Here is a 24,142-nt window from a genome sequence, read left to right as displayed (position 1 = left end):
GTATCCGCAGATTTCCTGAATAACAATGTATCACGACCTATGTATCTACATGTATGCTGATGCATTCAAAATTCTTTTATTGTAAGATATTTTTATAATTTAGAAAAAAAATAAAAATAGAATATACCTAGCTCTTAATACTATGAAATTTGTGTAATTTTTACTTATTAATATGCCTAATAAGTTAAAAGGCAACTGAAGTCAAATAAAATCATAACCATTTTAAATTTAATTTGTAAGAAGATAATACTCATTTTCTCTCCATTTTTATATGATATGTAAAATTAACGTAATTATTAACACTCTTTATATCATGCCGAACACTTTATAGAAAATAAAAAGATTAAGAAACACTTTTATCATTTGAATGCGAAAATTTGCTCCAGAATCACTTCAATTATTTTTCTAATCGTATAATTTCTTTTACCCATTGAAAATGAATAGACTAATGAAAATGAGAATACATATTCTTTAATTATTATTGAGTTAAAATTCATTCTCATAATCTTTAATTTTTATCGAGTTAAAATTCATTTGTTTGATATAAGTATCAAATGCAAATAAATTTTGTGATATTTATATTTTCAATCAGCCAATTAAAATATTTTTTTACCTTCAACTCTTAATAATTTCTAATTATTGCCTATATATTATAACTATTTATACGTGTACATTAATTATAAACATACGTATTATACATTGTATACTAGAAGAATATTAAAAAGATATATTTTCTTGAGGCCTTTATTGGACTGATGTCAACTCTATATATGAAAATAAATCTTTTTTTTTTTCATAATACGCAAGGAGAGATAATATAAATATATTTTCTCCATTTCATATTAGTTGTTACATTTTTATATGGTTTTTAATAAATCATAAATATATATTTTTTTAAAACTAGTTCACCCTTAACCTTTTTCAATGGAAGCCAATATATTTACTTTCAAAAAATAAAGGAAAAAATGAAGAAAAAAAAACTAATTATATCTTGATTTTGTATCGATAAGTACTCTTTCAATCAAAGCTTGCGTATTCAGTATTGATTTGATTGGTTTCTTAAAGAATAATATAAATATGATAATTTTATGATATCATTCATATGTATTATAAATTGGAAAATGAAATCAAAATAAATATGCTTGATATAATAAAGTATTCCCTGATATTTACAAACTCAGCAAATAAAAATCAACATCTATTTTAAATAAAATGAATAAATAAACATGAACAAATAAATATATTAAAAATAATTAATTTTAATAACATGAATAACTAATACAAGACACATGAAATATGAAATTTTTTATTATGTATGAGGTACAACTAGTACTAGTTGTATGAGGCTACTACTTTATTAATATTATATTTTGACTTGTGCGGGACCCATTCTTTTTTCTCATTTTGACAGTTTCTCTTTCTTACTTTTCACTTTCTTTCTTTTTCTCATTTTTATTCTTTCCAAAATCTAATTTAAACCAACTTAATTACTCCTTCGGTTTGTATAAATCAAAGTATTTTTTTTTAATTATTTATTTTAATGGAAAATATTTTTTAAAATTATTATTTTTATCATTAAATAACTACATACAATATTAATAATTAAATTTTAAATTTCAAAAATATTATTAATAAAACTAGAGTTATATGCATATATCAAACACTTGTTACTAAATTACACATTAAATATTTAGAAGTTATAAACATAGAATGGTTATGATTATTATTAGGTGTTTGACTATAGAATTCATATATTTTTTAACTGTATTGAAATATATGCCGTTAGAGTTGAAAATAGAGTTATGTTTTATTTTTGCAAAAAAAATATTCAAAATAATGTTCATATTATATATAAATACAATTTCAAAAGTGAAAACGAGTTGAAAAACACATTATACAAACATGTTTTCCAAATTTAAAATATACCTTCAAAAAGGTTGTGTTTTAAATTTTCATGGTCAAAAATCAATTTTTAAATAAAGTGAAAAATTATTTTATAAATATTTTTTTACGCTTAAATGGGTCCTAAAAGTAGAAGTTAAAAAAAAACACGAAATATGAAGACAAGTTTTTTTAAAGTACAATAAATGAAAAATGAGAGAAAAAGAAATAAAAATAATTTTAGTGGTTGATTTTCATGACATAAGTGACCATTCAAATAATTAACTTGATTTTTTTTATGCTCATAGCCTTTAATTATACGGACCTTAATTATATAATACTGAAAATTATAATTTGGAAAATATATTCTATAAAACAAATAAGTATAAGAATAATAATTATTTTTATTCGTATAAACTGAAGGAGAAGTTAAACTAATTTTAAAATAAAATTAAAAAAAAAAAAACATAAAACGAGAGAAATGAAGAAAGTTAAGAAGAGTAAAAAAGAGAACCAAAAGGGCAGGAAGGAAAATAAAGTATGGGTCCATGAATCAGAATATAATATTAATATAATAATCCCTCATATAACTAGTACTAGTTGTGCCTCATTCATAGTAGTAAAATTTTTCGTGAAATATAGGTAATTGTGCATGGTGGTGAGTGGTGACCAATCCCTGCCCCATACTGCCTCAACTATCAACCAATCAACTCCAGAGATCATGCCTACCTTTTCTCAAAAAAATTTAAAAATGTTGTAAAATTTGTGCAATTGACACCAAATCCTACACCAACACTTGGACGCTTTCTCGTGCTCTGTGTAATAACCTTATCCACCCCCTCACCCCACCCACAGGCCACAGGGACTCTTTCGTCATTCTCACGCCACTGAACCCAATAAACAAGGGTACTTTTGTCATTAAACTAATTTATTCTCAAATAAACAAAAAAGAAAAATCTGTAATTATTCAATAATATAGGAGAAATATAAAAGAGACAATACTGTAGTCTATGATTTCGTGTTCAAACTCTGATGATATACGTATAAATTTGAATTAATAGGATGAATGAATTTCAAATATTATATTATCATACCTAAAATAGAGTATCTTTTACCAACAAAATGAGTAAAGTAATAAAAAATGATGTCTGCGTGTGTACTTTGGAAACCCAAAGAAGAAGTAGCTGAAAAAACTAATACTAATAAAGAAAGAAAGAAAGAAAGAAAGAAAAGCAGCTTACTTCACGAGCTCCTCTGAGCACACAACAAAATAGATATTTATATATATGTTGATGAAGAACACGTCTGCTCAATCAAAACCCTAACAGAACTGCAATCTCATCATCTACTTTAATTTGCTGTAGAGAAGAGAGAGAAGGTAAGTACAGATTTCACGGGATTGAGCTTATCATCACTTGTTGTTGCCGTCCCTGTCTTCAACTACCAACTATACTCAATCCTGTGATTCATTTTACTCCACGTAACACTTCTGATTCAATATTTTTTCCTTGATTTGAGAGTCCTTTGTTTGATGCTGGTGATTTTTTTTAATTTTTTTTTTTTGGGCCTTTTAGGTGGGTTGTAATAATGTGTGAGGTAGCTTGTTCAAGTTAAAAAGAGAGGTTGTGTTAAATTATGGATCGGACGGCAGTGACAGTAGGACCAGGTATGGACGTACCAATCATGCACGATAGTGATAGATATGAACTTGTACGGGATATTGGTGCTGGGAATTTTGGTGTTGCAAGGCTTATGAGAGATAGGCAGACTAATGAACTTGTTGCTGTAAAGTACATCGAGAGAGGTGAGAAGGTTAGTTGAGATTTCACCTTTTTATTGGATTTGTGAAGATTCAATTTGTTCTGCAAATTACTTTTACCTTTTCATCTAGTTATTTGTTGATGAATTGCAGATTGATGAAAATGTCAAGAGAGAAATCATCAACCATAGATCATTGAGGCACCCTAACATAGTCAGATTCAAAGAGGTATTATATCTAATCAAGATAGTTGTTTGATGATGATGACTTAGGTATTCATAATTATGGGAAATTTGGTTTTCAGGTCATATTGACACCAACTCATTTGGCTATTGTGATGGAATTTGCATCTGGAGGGGAGCTGTTTGAGCGCATATGTAATGCTGGTCGTTTTAGCGAAGATGAGGTAAGTATTTTTAAAAATGAATTTGGTTGTCATGGCACTTATTCCTGGATATATTTATAGGCTATTAACTGTAATTTTAGGCACGGTTTTTCTTCCAACAACTCATATCAGGGGTCAGCTATTGTCATGCTATGGTAAGTCCACTGTTCTTCTCTGCTTTCATAATTGAAAATCTTTTGAGTTTGTGAAATTTTTAATGATTTGCTTGCAATTGATTCTTTTTATGAAGCAAGTGTGCCATAGAGACTTGAAATTAGAGAATACATTACTGGATGGTAGTCCTGCACCAAGGCTAAAGATTTGTGATTTTGGATATTCTAAGGTATTGTTTTCTTCACTCTGCTATTTTCTGGGACGGTTTTGCCACAAGTTGATTCCTAACCTCCCCCAAAGAAAGAAAACAAATTATTGAGTATTGGATTAAACCGGTCCAAGTAGAGTGAAATGGATAGTGAGGATTCATATGCAGATCCAACTAGTTTGGGATTGAGGCGTTGTTGTTGTTGTTGTTGTATATATGCTGTTATATCTCAATTCCGTCAAGTGTTTGCTTCTTTCTTCTATCCTCCCTTCTCCTTTATTCATATGTCCTTACCGTCATTTTGACTATTGTTGTATGCAGTCCTCAGTGTTGCATTCACAACCAAAGTCAACTGTTGGTACACCTGCATATATTGCTCCAGAAGTGTTATTGAAGAAAGAATATGACGGGAAGGTATATCTTTTTTTTTTTATTCTTACATAGAGCAGATGGTTGGTTGAGTTAGTATTTGAATAATGACAATATTTTTAATACAATGCTGTTGTGTTGAGAAAGAACTAATTGAACATTTTGAGATGTCGATCATCAGTGTGTGACAATGGTGGGAAATTGGTCAGGGAACACAGTTTTAGGAGTGTTGTTCCTTACTTGGTGTGTGAGGACTTTTCAACTTATGCAGGACTGCGTTCAGGCTAACGGAAAGTGCAGCTATCTTTAAAATTAATCTTTTCCGATTTAAGGAAAAAGAAAAGAACATTATATAGATGCTTAGAAACGAACATCTTTTCTTGATGTTTTTTCCACCAGAAATGCTGTATGGTTTTTTTTTTTTTTTTATGTTCCTCTCTTTATTTCTAAACAGGAAAGTATCAGAGAGAGACAATTTTGTCATTATGAGGAGGCTAACTTAATGTTACTTTTTTGGATAAAGTAAATGATATAGTGAACCATAAGACCCTAATGTGCAAAATCAACATTTCAATACTAACAATTGAGGGACTTGAAATAGTTAACTGAAGTAATTTCAATCTTCAAATATGTGGTCAAACTTTTTGCCACTTTGAACAGTTCCTTAGCCATTTTGCTTGTATTGATGTTTGTAACAATTTGACAATGCTTTAGTAAACATTTAGAGCAGTAGAAAGTTTTCCATCTTGTTATGGTTTTGATGATTTAACATTTCCTTTTTGTAATCTATTTTATTCACTTAACTTTTTTGATGATCTTGTTAATTGTTTTTCTTCATTTTCTCAAATTAATGCAGATTGCAGATGTCTGGTCTTGTGGAGTGACTTTGTATGTCATGCTGGTGGGTGCATACCCTTTTGAAGACCCAGAGGAACCTAAAAATTTTCGGAAGACAATACAGGTAACTTCTTATGCATATTGTTAGTGCAAAATCCTCATAATCTGTCTTATTTGACTCAAATCATTTCCTGTTATGCAGCGAATCTTGAACGTACAGTATTCAATTCCTGATTATGTACATATCTCTCCTGAATGTCGTCATCTAATATCAAGGATTTTTGTTGCAGATCCTGCAAAGGTAATCTTTTCCACAAATAATTTCAGTGTTCTTTTTTTATATTTTCTTTGGTCATCTTCTGTCTCAATATGTTTAAGGTCTTTCTAGTAATTGTCGGTTGTGGTGTTGTAACACTGTGTTGCATTGCTCATAACTATTTGAACTTCAATCCTGACTTGGTTAGAAAAATCTTTTACTCAAGTGTTTCTAGAGTTCAATGACTTTTGTTAGAAAATTTCTCATAGTTCAGTAACGTTATAAGATATTAACTCCTTCATTTCGGTTCTTATGTGAGGTTTCTTTCTTTCATCATGCTTTATTTTTGCATTGCAACAGAGGATATCAATCCCCGAGATCAAGAACCATGAGTGGTTCTTGAAGAACCTACCTGCAGATCTCATGGATAATACTACAAACAACCAGTTTGAGGAGCCAGATCAACGTATGCAGAGCATTGACGAAATCATGCAGATAATAACTGAGGCCACCATTCCTGCTGCTGGGACCAACAGCCTTAATCATTACCTCACTGGAAGCTTGGACATTGACGATGACATGGAAGAAGATTTGGAGAGTGATCCTGACCTCGATATCGATAGCAGTGGAGAGATTGTCTATGCAATGTAAAAGATATGTGGATGTCAAAATTGACAACAGATCAAATATAACTAGTTTGAGTTCCACAGTTCTTAATCAACTGGTCGATCTTTTGGTATCCACTGTTTGTATATGAAATGCAAGTTTGCAGCAATTCTGGCTCTCCTCTCTTTGTTTTCTTTAGTGACTGTTGCTGTTATGTATTGCTTGATTTCACTTTCTAATTAATGTGTGTTATTGCAAAAACTACTGTGTAACGATATAATTTCACAGTAATGCTTACTCTGTAGCTGTAAATTTTCTTCTGTTACTAAATGTAAAATAGTTTTAATCAAATCTTGCATGCATTTGACACTGTTTTGTGAATTGCTTATACATATCTTTCATTTGAATCAAAAAAAGAAAAACATGGTTACATATATCTTCTATTAAATGATTGCTAGTCATGACTGATGTACAAATACACCTTTACTTTGCTAATTATTTTGTTTTTTAAGTAGTAGATGTCATAATGTTTATATGCTATACACAAAGACCAAAGTACAGCAAGACTTAAAAAGCTCTTCTTCCGAATCCCTTCATTCCATCTTATAACTTGTGTTTCTCATGTGAGGTCCCGAATAACTCTGTCCACTTTCAGAAGTATGTAACAAGTTCTGGTAGTTCTTCATTTAATTCTCTTGTTACGCCAGTCCCTAACTTGATACTTCATTTCCAGGCGACACCCTAAACAACATATATTTGTATAATATCAATAGGATCAGAAGTTGTATCAAATTGGAAATAGTGACATGTTTCAATTCAAGATTACAGATTGCTTACTTAAGGTTTATGGCATTCTTGTTTCTTAGGCTTCCTGGAACACTCCCTTTGAGACGGTTGTTTTGGAGAAACCTATAAAACCAGAAATTTTAGTTATGGACATCAAATATATAAAATCAAAAACTGAGTTAGGTTGATAAAAAAAACAAAGGAGCATACACTTCTCGAAGTTTAGGTAGTTTTCCTAATGATTCAGGGATTGATCCTTCCAACTGATTGTTCTCCAAGTGCCTTTTCCATTGCAGGGGAGATGAATATATTTGTTAGAAATACAAATTAGGATAAGAATTAGAGTAAAGTAGGAGGAAGAAAAATCTCATGTTTTTTTCCTTTTCGAGAAAAAAATTGATTACTAAGTGGAGAAGGGTAGAGAGGCAGGCTCATTATCTACCGAACAATGAGCTAGTTGACTCTCTGAGATTTCTCGGTCATTAGAAAAGGAGAGTAGGAAGAAAAAACAACAAATGGGAACTTACAGAGTTTCTAAATTCTGCAATGAGCTTAAATCAGGTATTTGACCTGTCAGTTCATTGCTTCCAAGCCACCTTTAAGAGTCATTCACAGTTAGTATATATATTCCATCGATAGATAACAAAACCAAGCAATGTAATATGATAAAGGATAGCTTACAGATGACTGAGTGCAGTTAATTTAGATATGCTTGGTGGCAATGATCCAGAAATTCCAGCATTCGTCAAATTCCTTTATTGAAAAACATAACCAAGTGCACAAATGTTGCATCAAAAAAGTGGTATATCATTGATCTAATATTAACCGTGGATCAAATCAGAAATATTAAACTTACAGGGAGATGATTCGTGTGTTCATGCCAGAAGAACATATTACTCCACTCCATGACTTGTCCTTCGGAAGGCATGGATCACCATGCCAATCTTGAGGTTTTTTGGTAAAGCTTTTTGTTAAATCGTTCATCACTGATACTGTTTAAGTGCAACAAAAATGTGTTACTAGAGAAGCTAACGCCTAAATTGACAGATAAGTTAGACATACTATCTTACTGACTATCAACTTAGAATTTTGGATCCGTCACTGACTAGTTAAGACTGCCTAGAAAATATTGCAGAAAAAGAACCATTACCATCTCTAGTGAGAGTTCTTCCAGCAAGAGGCAAAAGTTGGAAGAGTTCACCAGCAGCAATTACCGGACCAACAGGACTAGTATTAGCGGGAACCAATGTGATCTTCGTCTCCCCTTCAAGAGGCCAAGTTGTGCTATAAACAGTTACACCACTGGTTGTGGCATTAAGGTTGCTAAAGAATTTCACTCCATTCACTAAGACATCAAATACTCTCCAGCTATACGGACTTGGGGTTCTGTTATCTTGGAAGTACAAAGCAAGGTAGTAATAAGTCTTAGGAAGTGGAAAATTTGGCCAATTTACCACAAGAGACTTCCCTCTACTGGCTGTCACTGAATTTTCAAACACCTTCTCTGGTGGCATATTCCAAAATGTTGTTGGAGTTACCGAGGCTTGGCTTGTTACAACTGGATTGTCGTCTACTAATGGATCCCAATGTCGATTGTATTTGTCATCTGGAAAGCTAGTTCAACATCATCAATCAAATGTCAGTTAATATGCACGTAACAAAAATACATTTAAAGAAGAATAAAACTATATATCACAAAGCCAATGTGATCCCCCAGGTGGGGTCTGGAAGGATGGAATGTACGCATATCTTACTCATACCAAAGAAATAGATAGAAGAGGTAAAAAAAAAAGGCATACATACGTTAGTTTATCATGAGATCCAAAGCTATGACGAGCAAGAGTAACCAATGCATATTTCCCAAAATCAGTAGTATTATAAAGGGAATCATCAAGATACAACACTTCAATTGCTGAGATAAAAGGGTTGGAAGTTGTGTGCTCATTTTTAGCAAGACAAATACTCAAAACCTTATTATGAGCAACCATAACAACCTCATAATAAGAGCTAAGGCCATCTGCATAATCCGCCGATGTATTAATATTCCACTTTGTACCATCAATGATTTGATCAAATATTGGTGGCTCTGTGCCTCCATCAAAACCTCCATAATAATATATAGTTTTGATAATCAATTTCCTCCCTTTGTTCACTGGGAAATTATAACAAAATTTCTCCTCAGCATCATCCGGGAAATAACGAACAGAGGACAATAATGGCACTAAACCTTCTTGTTTTATCTCTGTTTTATTCCCTGTTTTTATGAACCTATCATCCGGTCCATATGTAAGTGAATCTTGTTTGATTTTTTCATTTCCACCACAATTTAAGAGGAAACCTGAAACAACATTTATATAATGAGCGCCATCTTATTATATGTATACATTTTAATAGGTTCAGTTGAATTCACAGAACGTGAGCAATGTTAATTAATTTACCTTGAGGTTGATTAACATTAATGGCGGCATGAATTGTTAGAGGGATGCTAACAAGCCAAAGGAGGAAAATGGAAGTGGACATTTTTTTTTTTGGGGGAAAATAATAATTTGGCAGAATAAGGCAGAGGCCTGGTTGCTCCTGGTAAAGGGGAGAAAGAAAGAAAAAAAGGAATTAAAGGCTTTTGGGCATTAAGAGATGGAGATTATTCCATTCGGAGATTGATTGGATCACCTTACGTTGCATTTTTTTTTGTGTGTTTAATGAAGTAAAGAATTGTGTGTAATCTAAAATATAAAAGCTAATTTTAATTAAGTATTAGTAAGTGAGATGGTTATTTTCTTTATAAAATTCATAAATTTCCACATTTTAGTCATTATTATTAGTTGAAAAATAAGGTATTCTCATGGAATTTCAAGTTTCACAAATTGAAAATATTTAACGGAACACCGATTATACAAAATTGATATTGAGTATCTTATTAGTTTGATAGGTAAAGAAATTGATCGTGGACCTAATCAACTCAAAAGCTAGATTAAATGGAGGACTGTTCAAGTTATATATAAAGTTAATTGATGTGGGACTCAATACCCCATCTCACGCCTAAAACTAAACATTTTATGCGTGAATAATTTAGTATGAGGTCCAATATTAGTAATCATAAATTGAAATAAGTCCAGCTCTGATACTATATATAAAAATGGATCGTAAATCTCATTTAACTTCAAAAATTAGCTCAAAGATAGAAGGATCGTCCAAGTCATATAAAAAACCTAAGGCGAAACCCATCAAGCTAGCTCATAATGTAAAAAAACTAGTCAAATCAATGGATAAATAACCCTACATTCAACTATTAAGATAGTTCCCACATCGATAGTACAAGGTCACTCTTAGGTTCATATAAATCGTAGCCTATTAAATTTATTTATATATATCTAAATTAATTGACTTGACTTCAGCCACTTGTAATTTCTAAAAGTATATACTAAAAGATAGTGTTTTTCATGCCTCAAAGCCATAATTTCAATATCAATTATATGGAAAACAAGAAAATACTTTTCTTTCATTTTTACTATATGGCAAACTAGAAAATACTTTTCTTTCATTTTATCTTTTAATTTTAGTGAAAAAGACATTTAACGTGAAACTTGAGGATGTTACAAATAAGACTGGACACAAAAATTGGTTCATTTTAGTATGAAAAAAATATTAATGCTAGCCTTAAGGATGCTACAAATAGGGTTGGGCATGAAATCAGAACATCAAACCGAATCGAATCGATTTTTTTTTATTTTTCAATTTCAATTCAATTTTCAGTAAGTATTTCAGTATTTTAATTTAACGAAATTTATGCAGTACTGTACATATTAGAGTAGATATTATTTAATTATTACTCTTTCTGTCCTAATTTATGTGACATTTTTCGCTTTTCAGAAGTTAAATGGTTTATGTTTGACCGAAAATTTACGCGTGCAATTTTAATTTTTTTAAAATGAAATTTATATATTTGTAAATTACGTAAAAAGTATTACAAGTCACAATAATTGACAATTCAAAATAATTAAAACATATATGAAAAATTTACCGTAAAAGATAGACTTGTTTGAATTTCGAAACTAAAAAATGTGCATAAATTGTGCGGGAGGGACTTGTACTATCGTTTGCTTCTCTGCACTTGGCAGTTAACAGTTAGCCCTTAGGTTTTCAACCAATTTTCCACTCGTTTATCTCATTCTGCAGCCGCAGCCGCACCTTCTCTTCCAAGTTCGAGGCTCCACCGCTCCAGCAAACTGTATTTGATTATTTTCGCGATTCCAGCAATCGGCGTCCATCATTACTGCCGTGATTCCAATTTCTTCTAGTTTAAGGTATTTCATCCTACTAACCGAACCGAACTATGAAATGCCCACAAATACCGGTTTAAATATCAGGAGTACACCCTAATGATTTGGGACCATTATTCAGTTTACTCGATAAGAATCCACCTTAATGAAAATAGTTCAAAAAGAGATAGTAGTAGTTCTGAGCCACCGCTGACGGGCCTGGTTTTCTTCCCAGTTCTTTGAACTAAGCTCAGAGAGAAAAAAAGATATCTCTTTCCAATTCATTTTACCCCTCTAGTTTGTCACTTGTCCCTTCTGCTTCCAGAATTTCATGGCTTCTTGTTTTTGCTGTTTTTTTCATTGATTTTGGTAGTTTAAATTCTATTTTATTTGGAATTCATGTTTTCAGTTAACAATGAAGGCGTTTGAAGTTGGTGGAACCACCCTTTGTCTTGCCCTTTTCAGCGATGTTACTAATTCTAAGTAAGTTATTTTATTTCTGTTATCTTTATAACAAATCAAGTAGTTCTTTGTAACTTTGTTGTAAATGGTGTTTAAACTTTAAAGGACCTATCTTTTTAAAAATTTATGGTCCATATTGACTTGGATGTAAGTTGAGGTTTCACCATTATGTTTAAGGTATATGTAGACAGGTTGCACATACAAAGAGATGCTTAAGTTGAAGTTTCTCTAATTTTTTCTTTTCTCCCTTTAAAGATTCAATGCTTCAGTTAATCGGATATCTAGCAATGTGATTAACTTGGAAAACTGGAAGTCCTATTTGTTATAGATATGGAAAAGATGCAAGGGTAAATGCATTTGAAGAAAAAATTCTCTGTTTATTTCTGAACTTATCAAAGACTTGTAAATGGAGATGAGCCTATGGTTTATTTAGAAGTAAGAGATGCGTATAAAAGCTGGTGTAAGTCTATAAATGAGCTTCTACCTGCTTGGTTGATTTATTGACTTGTGTTGTTGCTAATATGTTTTTCTTCACTGCTAAAAAGTGTACATGTTCCTTCCGTTTTTGGACTGAGAAATGGCTCCATGACTGTCGTGGATATGAATATGTCACAGATAGACAAGCTTACTACTTTCTAGTCACTTTTTTTCTGCTTTTGGATTGGACTACCAAAGAGCTATCATGGGGGACTATAAGTTTAGTTTTTTCGATCTGTTTTCTTTTTTATTCATGAAGAGTTAAGGGGGAAGCATTATTAAGTTTGTAAATTATACATGGTATACCAGAACTCTTAACTTCAATGGATGGTTTCGCTGTCTATGACTTGTAAAGTTGGGTTCTTTATTCATTGCATTGCAGTTTAGTAGTTTGTTCACTTGGAACTAATGGAAAAAAGACACTTGAGACATCAAGTGCAGCCATTATGAAGATATGTGCCATACTCATTAGTCATGTCATGTCTGCCGTTGTCTCATGTTTCTGCAGAGATTTGTCCATCCTGAAGAACTATTTACTGATCCTGTAGAATATAGCATTTACAAATTTTTTGGACTGTTAACGAGATTCTTTCCAGGATGGCTAAGTATTGTTCAGAAGTATTTCTTGCACAATTTTTTGGTAAATCCTTGGTTACTTTGAAGGATATGGTACTTCTAAAAGTTTCAGGAAATGAATTGGTTGCCTGGAAAAGTTATCCGGGTGTAGAAAAATGGACATGGTACTTTGACGAAGAGAATGAAATTCTACGCTCAATGTTAAGTTTTGGACGCTTAGGCCTAAGCTTGAAAAGATATCGCGTAACTTGGTTATGAGCCTGTAACCTACATTATATATGGAGAGAATTAATGTCAGACATTTATTCTTAACTAAGTAAATGACTACATCTACATCAGCAGAAGTGAATTATTAGTATTAGAGAAATAAGTTATGCTTCAAACAAAAGTACATTACTTGATAAGTTTTAAACAAATCTAAGTGATTCATCTTTTGCAGAGAACTATTGGACTTAATGCAGTCTGCAACACTGGAGCCAGAAGTAGCGTTTCTGAATGCATCACTTGTAAGCACACTCTCTTCACTCATTCTCAAAGCTCACTCACTAGTTGTGCTCTGTGCATTTCAGCTGATTTCATCTTTGGGCATATTTCAACAGATCCCCGATGTATTTCCTGTTTTAGCAGCTGCACACAAGACACTTGTAGCTAAATCACGGGGTTCACTGACTACACGGACCCTCCATTCTGAGCTTGTTTACAACTTCTCGGGATCTAAGCATGTAAGAACCTCTAAGGCTTTTGAAATATAATGGATTTATCTTTTTGTGGTCAATTTACATTTTACTTGGCTTTATCATAGTAGATTTCAGAGTCTTTGAAAAGGTGTGGTATCGCAGACAACACAAGCTACATCCTGGCAGCACGCTTTGGTGCTTCGGCTGATGAGGTAAGGCGACAATATTATGTCACCAAAGCTGATTTTTTTGTTTTTTTTCCTGACAGTAATGGTGTGCTCTTACTCTGTAACTAGATGGTGGCCATAGAAAAACTCATAAAGGGCAATGAGATTGACCTGAAGGAATTGGAACAAAGAATAAACCAGGCTCAGATTCAAAAGGTGGGTGCTGGGTGAAGTTGTCTTTCCAAGTGATTTATAGAGTATTGTTGATGGTCATCATGCTTCCTTTCTTTATAATGAATTTTAATAATTCGAATTTCTGACAGCATTACAAGATATCTAATCTGGAGCTGGAGATATCGTCACTTGCAGATGCTATAACCTGCAGAATTGCTGCCAGAGACGCTTTATAAGCATTGCACGCCTATGACACTCTTTATTTCATCTTTTTATGTGTAAACTATTATGTCAGAATCTCGACAATAACTTTCCAAACCTTGTGTTAAAATACCCATTTGCTACTCTGACCGTTCAATAGACATTACAAACCTCCCCTCATGCTGTTGTGATTGTTTTAACTTTGGTTTGCTTGTGTTCAACGTCTTGAGAGACTCTGTAAAAACTAGTCACGGCTAATCAGGCCGTTCAAAAGTAAAATGTGGCAGGTTGACTGGTTTATAACTTGACCAACTTGTACAGAATTTCTTACTTAATTGATACTTAAATTCATCCTGTATTTGGTATTAACCTTGCTCCTGTGGATTCCAATAAATAAGAGCACGATTGAGTAAAAGGGTGCAAAGATCTATCAATGCACATAGATGGACAAGTAAAGGTAAAACATAGGTCTTGAATCAATGCACTCACCTCTTCATTCAAACATTCTTTGACATAAATCTGTGCATGGTATAAAGAATTCCACCCATAGATAGTGTAAAAAGCAAAGAAATTTCTCAAACATAAACGCAAACAATCAAACACAATTTATGGATTGAAAGAGGAAAAAGAACACAACTAGGACCTCCCTATATACACACTAGATAAATCTTCTTGCACACATTGATCAATCAATCACCAGTCAACTAGTTCCCAAGTCCACGCTTCTTGCCTGACATGCTGATGGAAGTAACTTTCATTGGCGTTGCTACAACCAGGGGAGCCTCTGGTGAGTCACTGACGGCATACTTGTCATGCATGAAACGACTCTCAATAATGGATTCATCCTTGGGCACTATCTTGTAACAATAACAACTCTTCAGGCCTTGCTGATTCTGATAGCAACGATGAGCACTGTCCTTCACCTGTTGGAAATTCCATATCACGCTAAATTTGCCTACTGCTGCAACCAAGTGGCGTTCTTGCTTTCCACTTTCAGTAACCTGGAAAATGACATACAAGGCAGGTCAGGTCAGTCGCTTACTTTCAGCTCAAGGAAGAGTAAAATACAAGTATGAACTGCTACTACAGTATTATTCTGCACAAGAGAAATAAAAACAGCTAACAAAGAAAAAAGACTTCCAAGTAATCTGTTGTCATGCAAAAAGAGGGTAAGAGTTGCTAGGACAAACAAATTCATCATGCAACAAACATTAACCAGATCTTTGGTGGATCTGGTGCAAATAAAAAAATGTATGCAAATTCAAGTTATACTTCTGTCATTCCACAGCTATGGGGAGGTCATATTCCATTCCAATGAATTGCTGCAGCACAGTAACAGCAGAGGGAAGGCAACAAAGAAGAGAACTCCCAGTGACATAGACAAATGTGAGAAGCTTGACAAAGAAGTGTAATGGTCTACTACTCTATTGCCAACTCTAGTAAGAATATCCTCTAGCTAAACAAAATATGGAAGCAAAGAAGATACTACATCGTCGCCCATCTGAGACTTGCTAGTTTCAACGGCATATTGGAGTTTGCACCTTGAGTATGTTCTCTTAATGGAAAAATACTTAATTTTAATCAACCAAAAAAGAGTAAAGATTTTTAATATTCTAATAGCAGTTGAGTTTCTAAGCTAGCCGCATGAGGTTTCAGAACATTTACTAAAGTTGAGGTTGATTACCTATGCCATACTAATCATTTCAGTCTAAGGTCATTGCATTTACTAAAGTTGCATGAGAGCTTACACGGAAGGAGCAACAACCAAGTTATATGAACTCACAACACAAAAAACAATTTTCATGGAGATAACATGAATCCTCACATATAGCGTCTTCAGCAAACAAGCAACATGAGAGTTGCAATTAGCTATGCAACATTTATATGTTAAGAAGCTAAATAAACTAGGCATTCTTACCCAAGAGAAATGTCCACCATGGAACTTGTTATTTGCCCCAGCAATATGCGCATCAACAGGAGTCAGCTTTAATAATCTTGGAGCTGGGATTTTATTTCCCATTCGACCGGTAAAACCAGTTTTGGTCTTCCCATCTTTATCAGTAAACAAAGTGCATATCAAGATCAAATATGTATCTGTCGTGCCCAGTATCCATTTGCCATCGTAAGTAACATCAACATGTGTAATTGGAGAGCCAAGGCCAGGGAATGCAGTCTTTGCTTGCCTCATAGAGGTCTTTGAGTACAAGCGAATCTTCCCATCAAGTGATCCAACTACAATGGAGCCATCACCAGTCGTGGCAAAGCACTGAAAATTCGTTCCTCGTGAAAACTGATGCCCTTGAGTCCAATTCAACACTGGAGAACCTGTATTTGCTAATGTCTGAACAATTCCCTTCTTATCACGCATGTCCCACTGACACAGCCGGTTATCATCCAAACCTAAAAATGTCGATTCAGAAGGATCCAACTGTGACCCTTTGGTATCATTTGTTATATCCTTCATGGTAATATCAGTCCCGTCCTTCTCAAACTTCCATTCAGTAACAACTTTACCAGTCTCGATATCCAATTGGTGAAGTCCAGTTGAACGGGGCTTCCCTTCCTTAAAAGGACTCATTAGCATCATATTAGTTTCTCCACGCATCAAAAGAGCCTTTTTAGGCGTTGAGCCTCCGGACCACTTATCCTTCTCATCAAATTTCACATAAACACCCTTTCCATGGATTCCATGGCTGAAATTTTTCACAACTTGAACTCCTGAATCATTCACAAGAAAACTATTATCTAAAGCCCCTAACGCCAAACTCTGTATTCCTCCACCAGTAGCAATTTCCTCAAATTCCTCCAGCAAATCTTGGCTATCCCTCACCGGCGTCATGGGACTCTTTCCACTACCCTTCCAGACTCCAGAAGATGCATCTTCCCACATTGCATCATCTGATTCCTCGGGTTTTAACCACCCAATAAACTCCTTCCCATAAATCTTCACTTTGTTCGCCTCCGTAGCCTCCATTCCATACACATTCTCAAATAAGCAGTCCTGGAACTTGGTAATGAAATTCCTATACTCGTCATCCACAAAAAATTTCAAAGCCCACACTCCGTTATCCACAAAATCAACCCTCCTTTGATCTCCAAACATCTTCAACTGCATATCAGTCGAAACCCTAACCTTAATCTTCTTCCCCACCTTCAAAACCCAAAAGCCCTCATCTCCTCCACTTGACGATTCGTAATCGTCTTCATCATCACCTCCAATTTGCAGTGTTTTAACAAACTCATAGTAAGTCAGCTTTTGCGAGATTATCCATTTCGCTTTCGGCGTATTACCGCCAACATGCAAGTACAACTTAACGGCATTTCTTAGATTCGTCGGCGTCTCCGGGGAACCGTACTTAAGTTTTAGCGCTTTCAGTTTGGAATCCAATTCATCAAGGGTTTTGGTACTCACCGGTGGAGTCCTCATCGAAGCGTGATCGTCAGCGGCGTCTTCATACTGTTCCTCACTTTCCGTTCTGGTGCTTCCCTCATCGTCCTCGTAATCCGATTCATCGGAAAGTTCTAGACCTTCGCGACTGTGAGAAGCTCCCATAATTGAAATATTCCGATCAAATGATCAACCGTTGATCGCCGGAAAAGTAGATATTGTTGAATTGGAAGAAAAGAATCAAAATTCAAAATTCGGAAAAAGTGGAAAAGCTAAAACAAGAAAATAGGGATTTTGATTAGCTTTAATTTAGAAGTTTTTGAAACAAAACGAAATTGAAAAGCCGAAGACGGATGAAAATGGATATATATGTAAATTCGGAAGATGGCGTACATCTGACGGTGACACGTAGCTTCGTCATTAAGTAAATGGCGGCACGCTTTTCGTCTTTTGCGCGTTTAAAATACTGGGCCTTTTTACTAATTTTTGAAGGGCCAAAATATTGGGCTCAAATGATCTTTAGGCCTATAATGGTAGAGGAGGAAATTACGTCTAATGTCTCTCAAACAGTGTTTGGTCTTAAATTTTTGTCCCCACCTAATAAAATCTTGACCTTCACTTGAAAAAATTGATGGGAATTGGAAATTAATTTATATTGTCTATCATGCATAAATTTCAATATTTTTCTGTAAGACAAAACTTATGGCCAATTGAATAGGTTCAATTGAAATATCTTGAACGTTTGTCTTTGGGTAAAAGCTAGAATTTATGATTGATGGAAAATACCTATGTTCTACTTTTGTTGAGCATGTTTAGTGTTTACTATCTTAAAATATTTTGAACATCTGCCTAAGGGACAAAAGTTAGAATTTTTTGAAGCGTATGGTATTTTTTTAAAAAAATATTTGTCAAGATGGGCCAAAAACTCAAGACCATCGCTAGGGGTGTACATGACCGGGTTGGTTCGGGTTTTTCAAATATCAAATCAAATCATTTGTGTAAAAAATTTAAATTTATAAACCAAACCAAACTAATAAAATTCGGATTTTTTCAGGCTTTTTAACCTCGGGCTGGTTCGGATTTTTCAAATACCAAACCAAACCATTGTGTCGAATTTTTAAATTTATAAATCAAACCAAACTAATAAACCTCGGATTTTTTCACATTTTTGGATTTTTTCGGTAAAGTTTGCATACAAACATATAATTAACTTGTTCTCCAAATATTTCTTTAGTTCAGCCAAAATACAATTATTTAAGGTGATTCTTAAGAAAATAACACAAAATAACAAAATATGAGATGAGTACTGATGACACTAAAATATTCAATAAAAAATAATAAAGAAATCATCATATAAAATTAATATTGCAAAGTCATAATGAAAATGATCATAATTTAAAAGTACTAAATCATGTTAAAATAAGTTTAATAAGTAGTAGTTACATTACTAAATATTTAAGGAAAATTAAAATTAGATTATGTATTTTTATTGTCTAAACCAGTGTAAAACTAAAGAACAAATATTCAATATTATTGTCATTCTTAGCGTTGAATTGATTTTCTTTTTGCATCAGTATTAATTTGATTTTGATTTAAGTTTTATTATAATTATCAACATCTATGAATTGTAATCTTTATTGGACCATTCCGAATTCTAAGTTTTAAACTTGAAATAATATATTAAAAGATAAAAATTATGAAATAGTATAAGAAATTTTTTTAAATTATATCAAAGTAAAATTTTTTATGTATAAAATAAAATATTAAAATTACATATATAATGTCGGGTTGGTTTGGTCTCAGGTTGGTTTTTCTTAGTTAAAACCAAACCAACCCAAATATAGTCGGGTTTTTTTTTCCAATAGCAAACCAAGTCAAACCAAACCACTAGTCGAATTTTTTTTTTAAGTTTAACTTGATTTGCGGTTTGATTCGGTTTTGTACACCCCTAGTCCATCACTAATGGAGCCCATTTTTGTTATACTTTTCTTATGGATGACAAAATATCAAGACCAACCCATCTTAGGGCCATTTCTGAAATGATGGGCCACCAAAATTAAGTAACCAGTTGGGCTGGATTGTTATAAATTGGGTTCAGTAGCTTTAAGAACAGAACGAAAAGCGTCTTTCTAGGCCCAAACAAGTAAGGTTCTCATGGGAGAATGCTTGTTCCTCGTATAACACGTAAAAAATTAAACTAAATTTGAACACGCATAAAATCGCATAAACCAGCCCGTATTAGTTTTTTTTTAAAACACTTCAATAACCCACCCACATTCTGCCCCGCCCCCACACAACCTTAAATCTGCCCCACCCAGATCTGCCCTGTATAGCCTTAAATCCGCTCCGCCCCATAGCATTCCCTAATATAAACTTCATTCCTCAGCAAAAAATGAAGATATGGATGAATCAACATTAAATATGGAATTGTTATCATTCACGATCTTCGTCTTAGTATATGATAATCAGATAATGGATTATAATACGAACAATTTTATTTGTTCTTGGGAATTTGTTAGACATAATAAGAGAAAACGGTCAAAATGGTCCTTGATGTATGGGGCTTGAACATTCTTGGTCCTTTATATATGTTACCTTACTAAAATAGTCCTTAATGTACTAAAATATGACCATTTTGATTTTTAACCCTAAAATTAACTATATGAGTGATACCTTTTGTTAAACTTAACAGTGGATCCCACAAAATTGCCACATGGCAAACCCCTTCTCCCTCAATCTTCATTCTTCTTCTGCTGCAATTTTTAATTGATTTATTCTTCTCTCCATTATCTCCTTTTTTTTTTAAACCAAATTTTACTAAAAAAATAAAATTGACAAACAAAAATCTCTTCAAATCTCAAAGAAAAATTTAAGATTCTATTATCCACCTTTATCCATTCCGTTTTCAGCCTTTTATGTCAACAACAGAATAAAAAATCAATACATAAAAAAGTTATTAATCTTAAAAATGACAAAATAAGAAAAAGCTATATTCTTCTCATAGATCCCTTCAACAAGAGAGAATAATTGTTTAAAACTTGAAAATAATTTACTTATGGAGATCTCGTAAAAGAGAAATGAAGTGTTTTATCTAATTTACTTAGTTCATACTATTTATTTTAATGGATCTTTTTTTTTTTGTGTGTCTAAAAATGGGAATTGCTGGGAATTATTATTTCAGAGGGAGAGTGTATATATATATATTTTTTTTTTATATTTTTTTTTACAAGAATATGACAAGTGGGTGAACTGAAAATGGAGCATCACCTCTAATGATGGTGAAAGAAGGAAGACCAAAATAGTCATCTGTTAAGTTTAACCGAAATTTTCACTTCTATGGTTAGTTTTAGGTTAATGACCAAAATAGTCATCATTTTCTATACATTAAGGACTATTTCAATAAGATGATATATATAAAAAACCAAAAATCTTCAACCCTCATATATCAAGGACCATTTTGGTCGTTTTCTCGACATAATAACATCTTGCTTGTGTTACTATAATATATACTTTAAAATTAACATATAAAATAACACATACCTTTTCTTTTTTTTAATTATTATTATTATTATAAGAAGTGCATATAAGAAGGTATCACGTGGTGATTTGATAGTGACTTGAGACCTGTAATATTGCATATTTGGTGTACATATCCTCATTTTGTTTGATACACTTTTTATGAAATTTATATTCTCTGCTTTCCCTTTTGATTCACTATATAAATTTGGAACATCAAAATCTGGTCGATTCATAGTATATAGTCCTTTCGAATTACACTTGTAGGAAAAGTTTGTTCAGACAAATAAAAGTAAAGTTGTGTTATGCTGAATTATATGAATTAAACTAATCTAAATTTGATTCTAGTTGTTTGTCTTTGTTGTTTTGGAATAAAATGTTAAGAATGGGATATATGTCATTTCTAATTAACTTTAAACATCTCATTTATTCTTAATAAATTATAATTATAATTTTATTAGAATCTTTCTTCTTTCTTAAATTTTGTATCTAATTAAAAACAACTTCAAATAACTTGAAAGGACGGACAAATAACAGTGACACAAAAGCCAAAAAGGGTCGATGGAAAAAGATAAGAGCAGTATTACAATTTTTTTTATTAAGTTAGTTAAAATGTAATTGTTATGAACAATCAAAGCATCTAGTCCAGTTATTGATAATTACATTTTTCACATATAGATGTGAGTTTAAGGGTGTGTTTGTTACTGAGAAAAATATTTTATTTTCTATATTTAATTGGTCAAAAAATTTAGATAATTTTTCTTTTTAGAAAAATAAGTTTTTTTAAATGAGTAAGATGTCTTTCTTAATGAAAGTAGGAAAATAAACTTCACAGAGTGGCATTCCACATTAATTATGTGTCTTCCAATTCAACTCTTCATGCACTGACTTTCTTACCCACCTCATTTTCACCTCCACATTCTTAGCTAGCGTTTGGTCATAGATTTCTAAACATTTTTGGCAAATATTATTTGTGTTAAAATTTGGGTGAAATTTCACCATGTGTTTTGGCCATAGTATTTGAGAAACATATTTCACTTTTTTAGGAGATATGATTTATAACCATAAGTTTTAAAAACTATCAAAACTAACCATAAGTTTGTATTACAAGTCAATTGGATCTTCGTTGCAACAAATAATAAGTAGTATCCATGACATTTGAGCAATATGGTAGTTATGAGTGAGTGCAACAAACATTATTACATACATCGTGAAGTAGACAAAACACATGACTTTGTTACCTTGAGCCGATTGTTCATCAATAATCATCATCACTTTCATATTCACTGAATATTCCATCACTACTTTGATGTTTACATAAAAAAAATATGTACTACAACACAAACAACTAATATAGAGGGTGTTTTTGCAAAAGATGAAAGTTTGGTGTAGAATTTAAATTTTTAAAAAATCCCAAATAATGAGATTTGGCCCAAATATTAATTTTTTCTAGTATCTAAAAATTTGGATTATTTGCCAAAAATATTTACCAAATAATGTATAGACAAACACTATTTATCAAATTTTCTTCCAAATATTACTTGAGAAATCTATGGTCAAACGGGTCCTTAGCCTTCATCCCCACATTCATACTCTGACCTTTCATTGTATTTATATAGATTACATATAAAAAAATTAAAATAATTTTATTTACTTATATATCAAACACGAATAAATAAATAAATTATTTATGTTTACTTTTTCAGTCATCACGACAGCATCAAAGTTGATGATCTTTAATAAAATGTGTACTTTTATCATCTCATTATTTAAGTAAGTAAATCATTCGTCACGTTATTTGTATAATTTAATTTAATTAGATACCCAAAAGTTAATGAATTAATATAATATGCTCCATTCACATTGCTACAATTGATTGCCAAGTGCCACCGTCCCAAACTCATGTCCACGAATGAGTGACCTTTTGGGAGACAAAAAGAATAAAATTATTCTCTCTGTCCCTAATTACTTGTCCATTTTTTTTTAGCTGTTCCTAATTATTTGTTCATTGTTACAAATCAAGAAAAGATTTTTTTTTACCTATTATACCCTTAATTAATTATTTGAAAAATGTACAATTTCTTGAAAATTTTACGTTTTTAATTCATCTATTTCATAATTAATAGAGGTAAAATAGTAAACTCACTATGCCAATTATTATTTTCTTAATAGGTGTGTCAATTCAAAAATGGACAAATAATTAGGAACAGAGGGAGTATTAAATAAAATTATTAAATATATATAATAAATAAAGAAACAAAGCATCAAAATTCTACTATATTATAAAGGGATAATTGTACATAATGACAAACTATTAATTCAAATTAAATGGTATAACCACACTTTGATTTAATTGTGCCCTGTAGCAAACTGTTTGCCAATCGCCTCTCTCCCTCAAACTCTCGCTCGCCACTCTCCCTCTCTCGCTCGCTCGCCTCTCTCACTTTTATACAAAGAGAAATGTATAAAATGTGTTTGTGTTTGTATAAAGCGAGAGGAAATTGTATATATACATATATTTTCGTTCCCCTCTCTCCCTTCTCCCAGATCTCGCTCGCCACTCTCCCAAATCTCGCTCGCCACCCTCGCCTCTCTCGCTTATACAAACAGAAAAGAAATGTATAAATTAAGCTTCTATTTGTATAAAGCGAGAGAAAATTGTATATACACATGCAAATACATATATCTTCGTCCTATACACTTATAATTATGCAATACAAATATTTTCCTGCCCAGTTTTCTGTTGTCTTTCTCTCTTTCTCGTTTTATACATACACAAATTATACAATTGATCTTTTGTATACAACTGCTTTCTTTTGTATATGTATAACGAATTATACAACTACTTTCTTTGTATATGTATAGCGAATTATACAACTGTTTTTTTATATGTATAGCGAATTATACATATATATGTTTGCTATGGAGTGCAATTATGCAAACTTTGCTATAGCATACAAATATGAATTTTGTGTTTGCTATATGTGAAAGTTTGTCTATTATAAAAGGGAGTTTAGGCCCAATTCTACTATACTATATTCAAG

General features: G+C 32.5%; 4 protein-coding genes across 5 annotated transcripts in view; 2 read left to right on the top strand and 2 right to left on the bottom strand.

Annotated features, from left to right (window-relative positions):
- The first annotated feature begins 3,100 nt into the window (after positions 1–3,100).
- On the top strand, positions 3,101–6,796 carry LOC125815379 (serine/threonine-protein kinase SRK2E). Its single transcript, XM_049494842.1, has 10 exons — positions 3,101–3,259; positions 3,456–3,693; positions 3,794–3,868; positions 3,945–4,046; positions 4,127–4,180; positions 4,276–4,368; positions 4,669–4,761; positions 5,573–5,677; positions 5,756–5,854; positions 6,170–6,796. Exons 2-10 carry the CDS (start codon positions 3,517–3,519, stop codon positions 6,458–6,460), a joined length of 1,089 nt encoding a protein of 362 aa, XP_049350799.1. The 5' UTR covers positions 3,101–3,259; positions 3,456–3,516; the 3' UTR covers positions 6,461–6,796.
- A 201-nt stretch (positions 6,797–6,997) lies between these two features.
- Positions 6,998–24,142, bottom strand: part of LOC125815375 (probable LRR receptor-like serine/threonine-protein kinase At1g67720) — a 191,655-nt gene continuing 174,510 nt past the window's right edge. For both annotated transcript variants that reach the window (XM_049494837.1, XM_049494838.1), the window contains exons 2-10: positions 9,640–9,726; positions 9,005–9,539; positions 8,352–8,815; positions 8,058–8,193; positions 7,883–7,954; positions 7,729–7,797; positions 7,412–7,483; positions 7,253–7,324; positions 6,998–7,156 (exon numbers count right to left, since the gene is read on the bottom strand). In XM_049494837.1, the coding sequence (XP_049350794.1) occupies positions 7,126–7,156; positions 7,253–7,324; positions 7,412–7,483; positions 7,729–7,797; positions 7,883–7,954; positions 8,058–8,193; positions 8,352–8,815; positions 9,005–9,539; positions 9,640–9,721 (1,533 nt within the window). In that variant the 5' untranslated portion in view covers positions 9,722–9,726 and the 3' untranslated portion in view covers positions 6,998–7,125. The remainder of the gene's footprint in view (positions 7,157–7,252; positions 7,325–7,411; positions 7,484–7,728; positions 7,798–7,882; positions 7,955–8,057; positions 8,194–8,351; positions 8,816–9,004; positions 9,540–9,639; positions 9,727–24,142) is intronic.
- Positions 11,850–14,374, top strand: LOC125815395 (uncharacterized). Its single transcript, XM_049494857.1, has 6 exons — positions 11,850–11,943; positions 13,415–13,481; positions 13,575–13,697; positions 13,781–13,864; positions 13,949–14,035; positions 14,143–14,374. The coding sequence occupies exons 1-6, from the start codon at positions 11,876–11,878 to the stop codon at positions 14,227–14,229; spliced, it is 516 nt and encodes a 171-aa protein (XP_049350814.1). The 5' UTR covers positions 11,850–11,875; the 3' UTR covers positions 14,230–14,374.
- Positions 14,751–17,862, bottom strand: LOC125815371 (protein CYPRO4). The gene is made up of 2 exons (XM_049494833.1): positions 16,113–17,862; positions 14,751–15,195 (listed from the first exon to the last, which is right to left on the bottom strand). Exons 1-2 carry the CDS (start codon positions 17,745–17,747, stop codon positions 14,899–14,901), a joined length of 1,932 nt encoding a protein of 643 aa, XP_049350790.1. The 5' UTR covers positions 17,748–17,862; the 3' UTR covers positions 14,751–14,898.

This window comes from Solanum verrucosum, unplaced genomic scaffold (assembly GCF_900185275.1).
Source record: "Solanum verrucosum unplaced genomic scaffold, falcon-dt-bn FXZP01000261.1, whole genome shotgun sequence".
Lineage (NCBI taxonomy): Eukaryota > Viridiplantae > Streptophyta > Magnoliopsida > Solanales > Solanaceae > Solanum > Solanum verrucosum.
The sequence above is the reverse complement of the archived record's forward strand: the minus strand, read 5'-3'. Positions and strand labels throughout refer to the sequence as shown.

Excerpts from the sequence above, each read along its gene's own strand:
- LOC125815379 (XM_049494842.1), top strand. The coding sequence starts at position 3,517 with ATGGATCGGACGGCAGTGACAGTAGGACCAGGTATGGACGTACCAATC. Across the intron at positions 3,869-3,944 it reads ACATAGTCAGATTCAAAGAG|GTCATATTGACACCAACTCA; the intron begins GTATTATATCTA and ends TTTGGTTTTCAG. Across the intron at positions 5,855-6,169 it reads TTGTTGCAGATCCTGCAAAG|AGGATATCAATCCCCGAGAT; the intron begins GTAATCTTTTCC and ends GCATTGCAACAG.
- LOC125815395 (XM_049494857.1), top strand. The coding sequence starts at position 11,876 with ATGAAGGCGTTTGAAGTTGGTGGAACCACCCTTTGTCTTGCCCTTTTC. Across the intron at positions 11,944-13,414 it reads AGCGATGTTACTAATTCTAA|AGAACTATTGGACTTAATGC; the intron begins GTAAGTTATTTT and ends CATCTTTTGCAG. Across the intron at positions 13,698-13,780 it reads ACTTCTCGGGATCTAAGCAT|ATTTCAGAGTCTTTGAAAAG; the intron begins GTAAGAACCTCT and ends TTATCATAGTAG.
- LOC125815371 (XM_049494833.1), bottom strand. The coding sequence starts at position 17,747 with ATGGGAGCTTCTCACAGTCGCGAAGGTCTAGAACTTTCCGATGAATCG. Across the intron at positions 15,196-16,112 it reads ATGGTGGACATTTCTCTTGG|GTTACTGAAAGTGGAAAGCA; the intron begins GTAAGAATGCCT and ends GTCATTTTCCAG.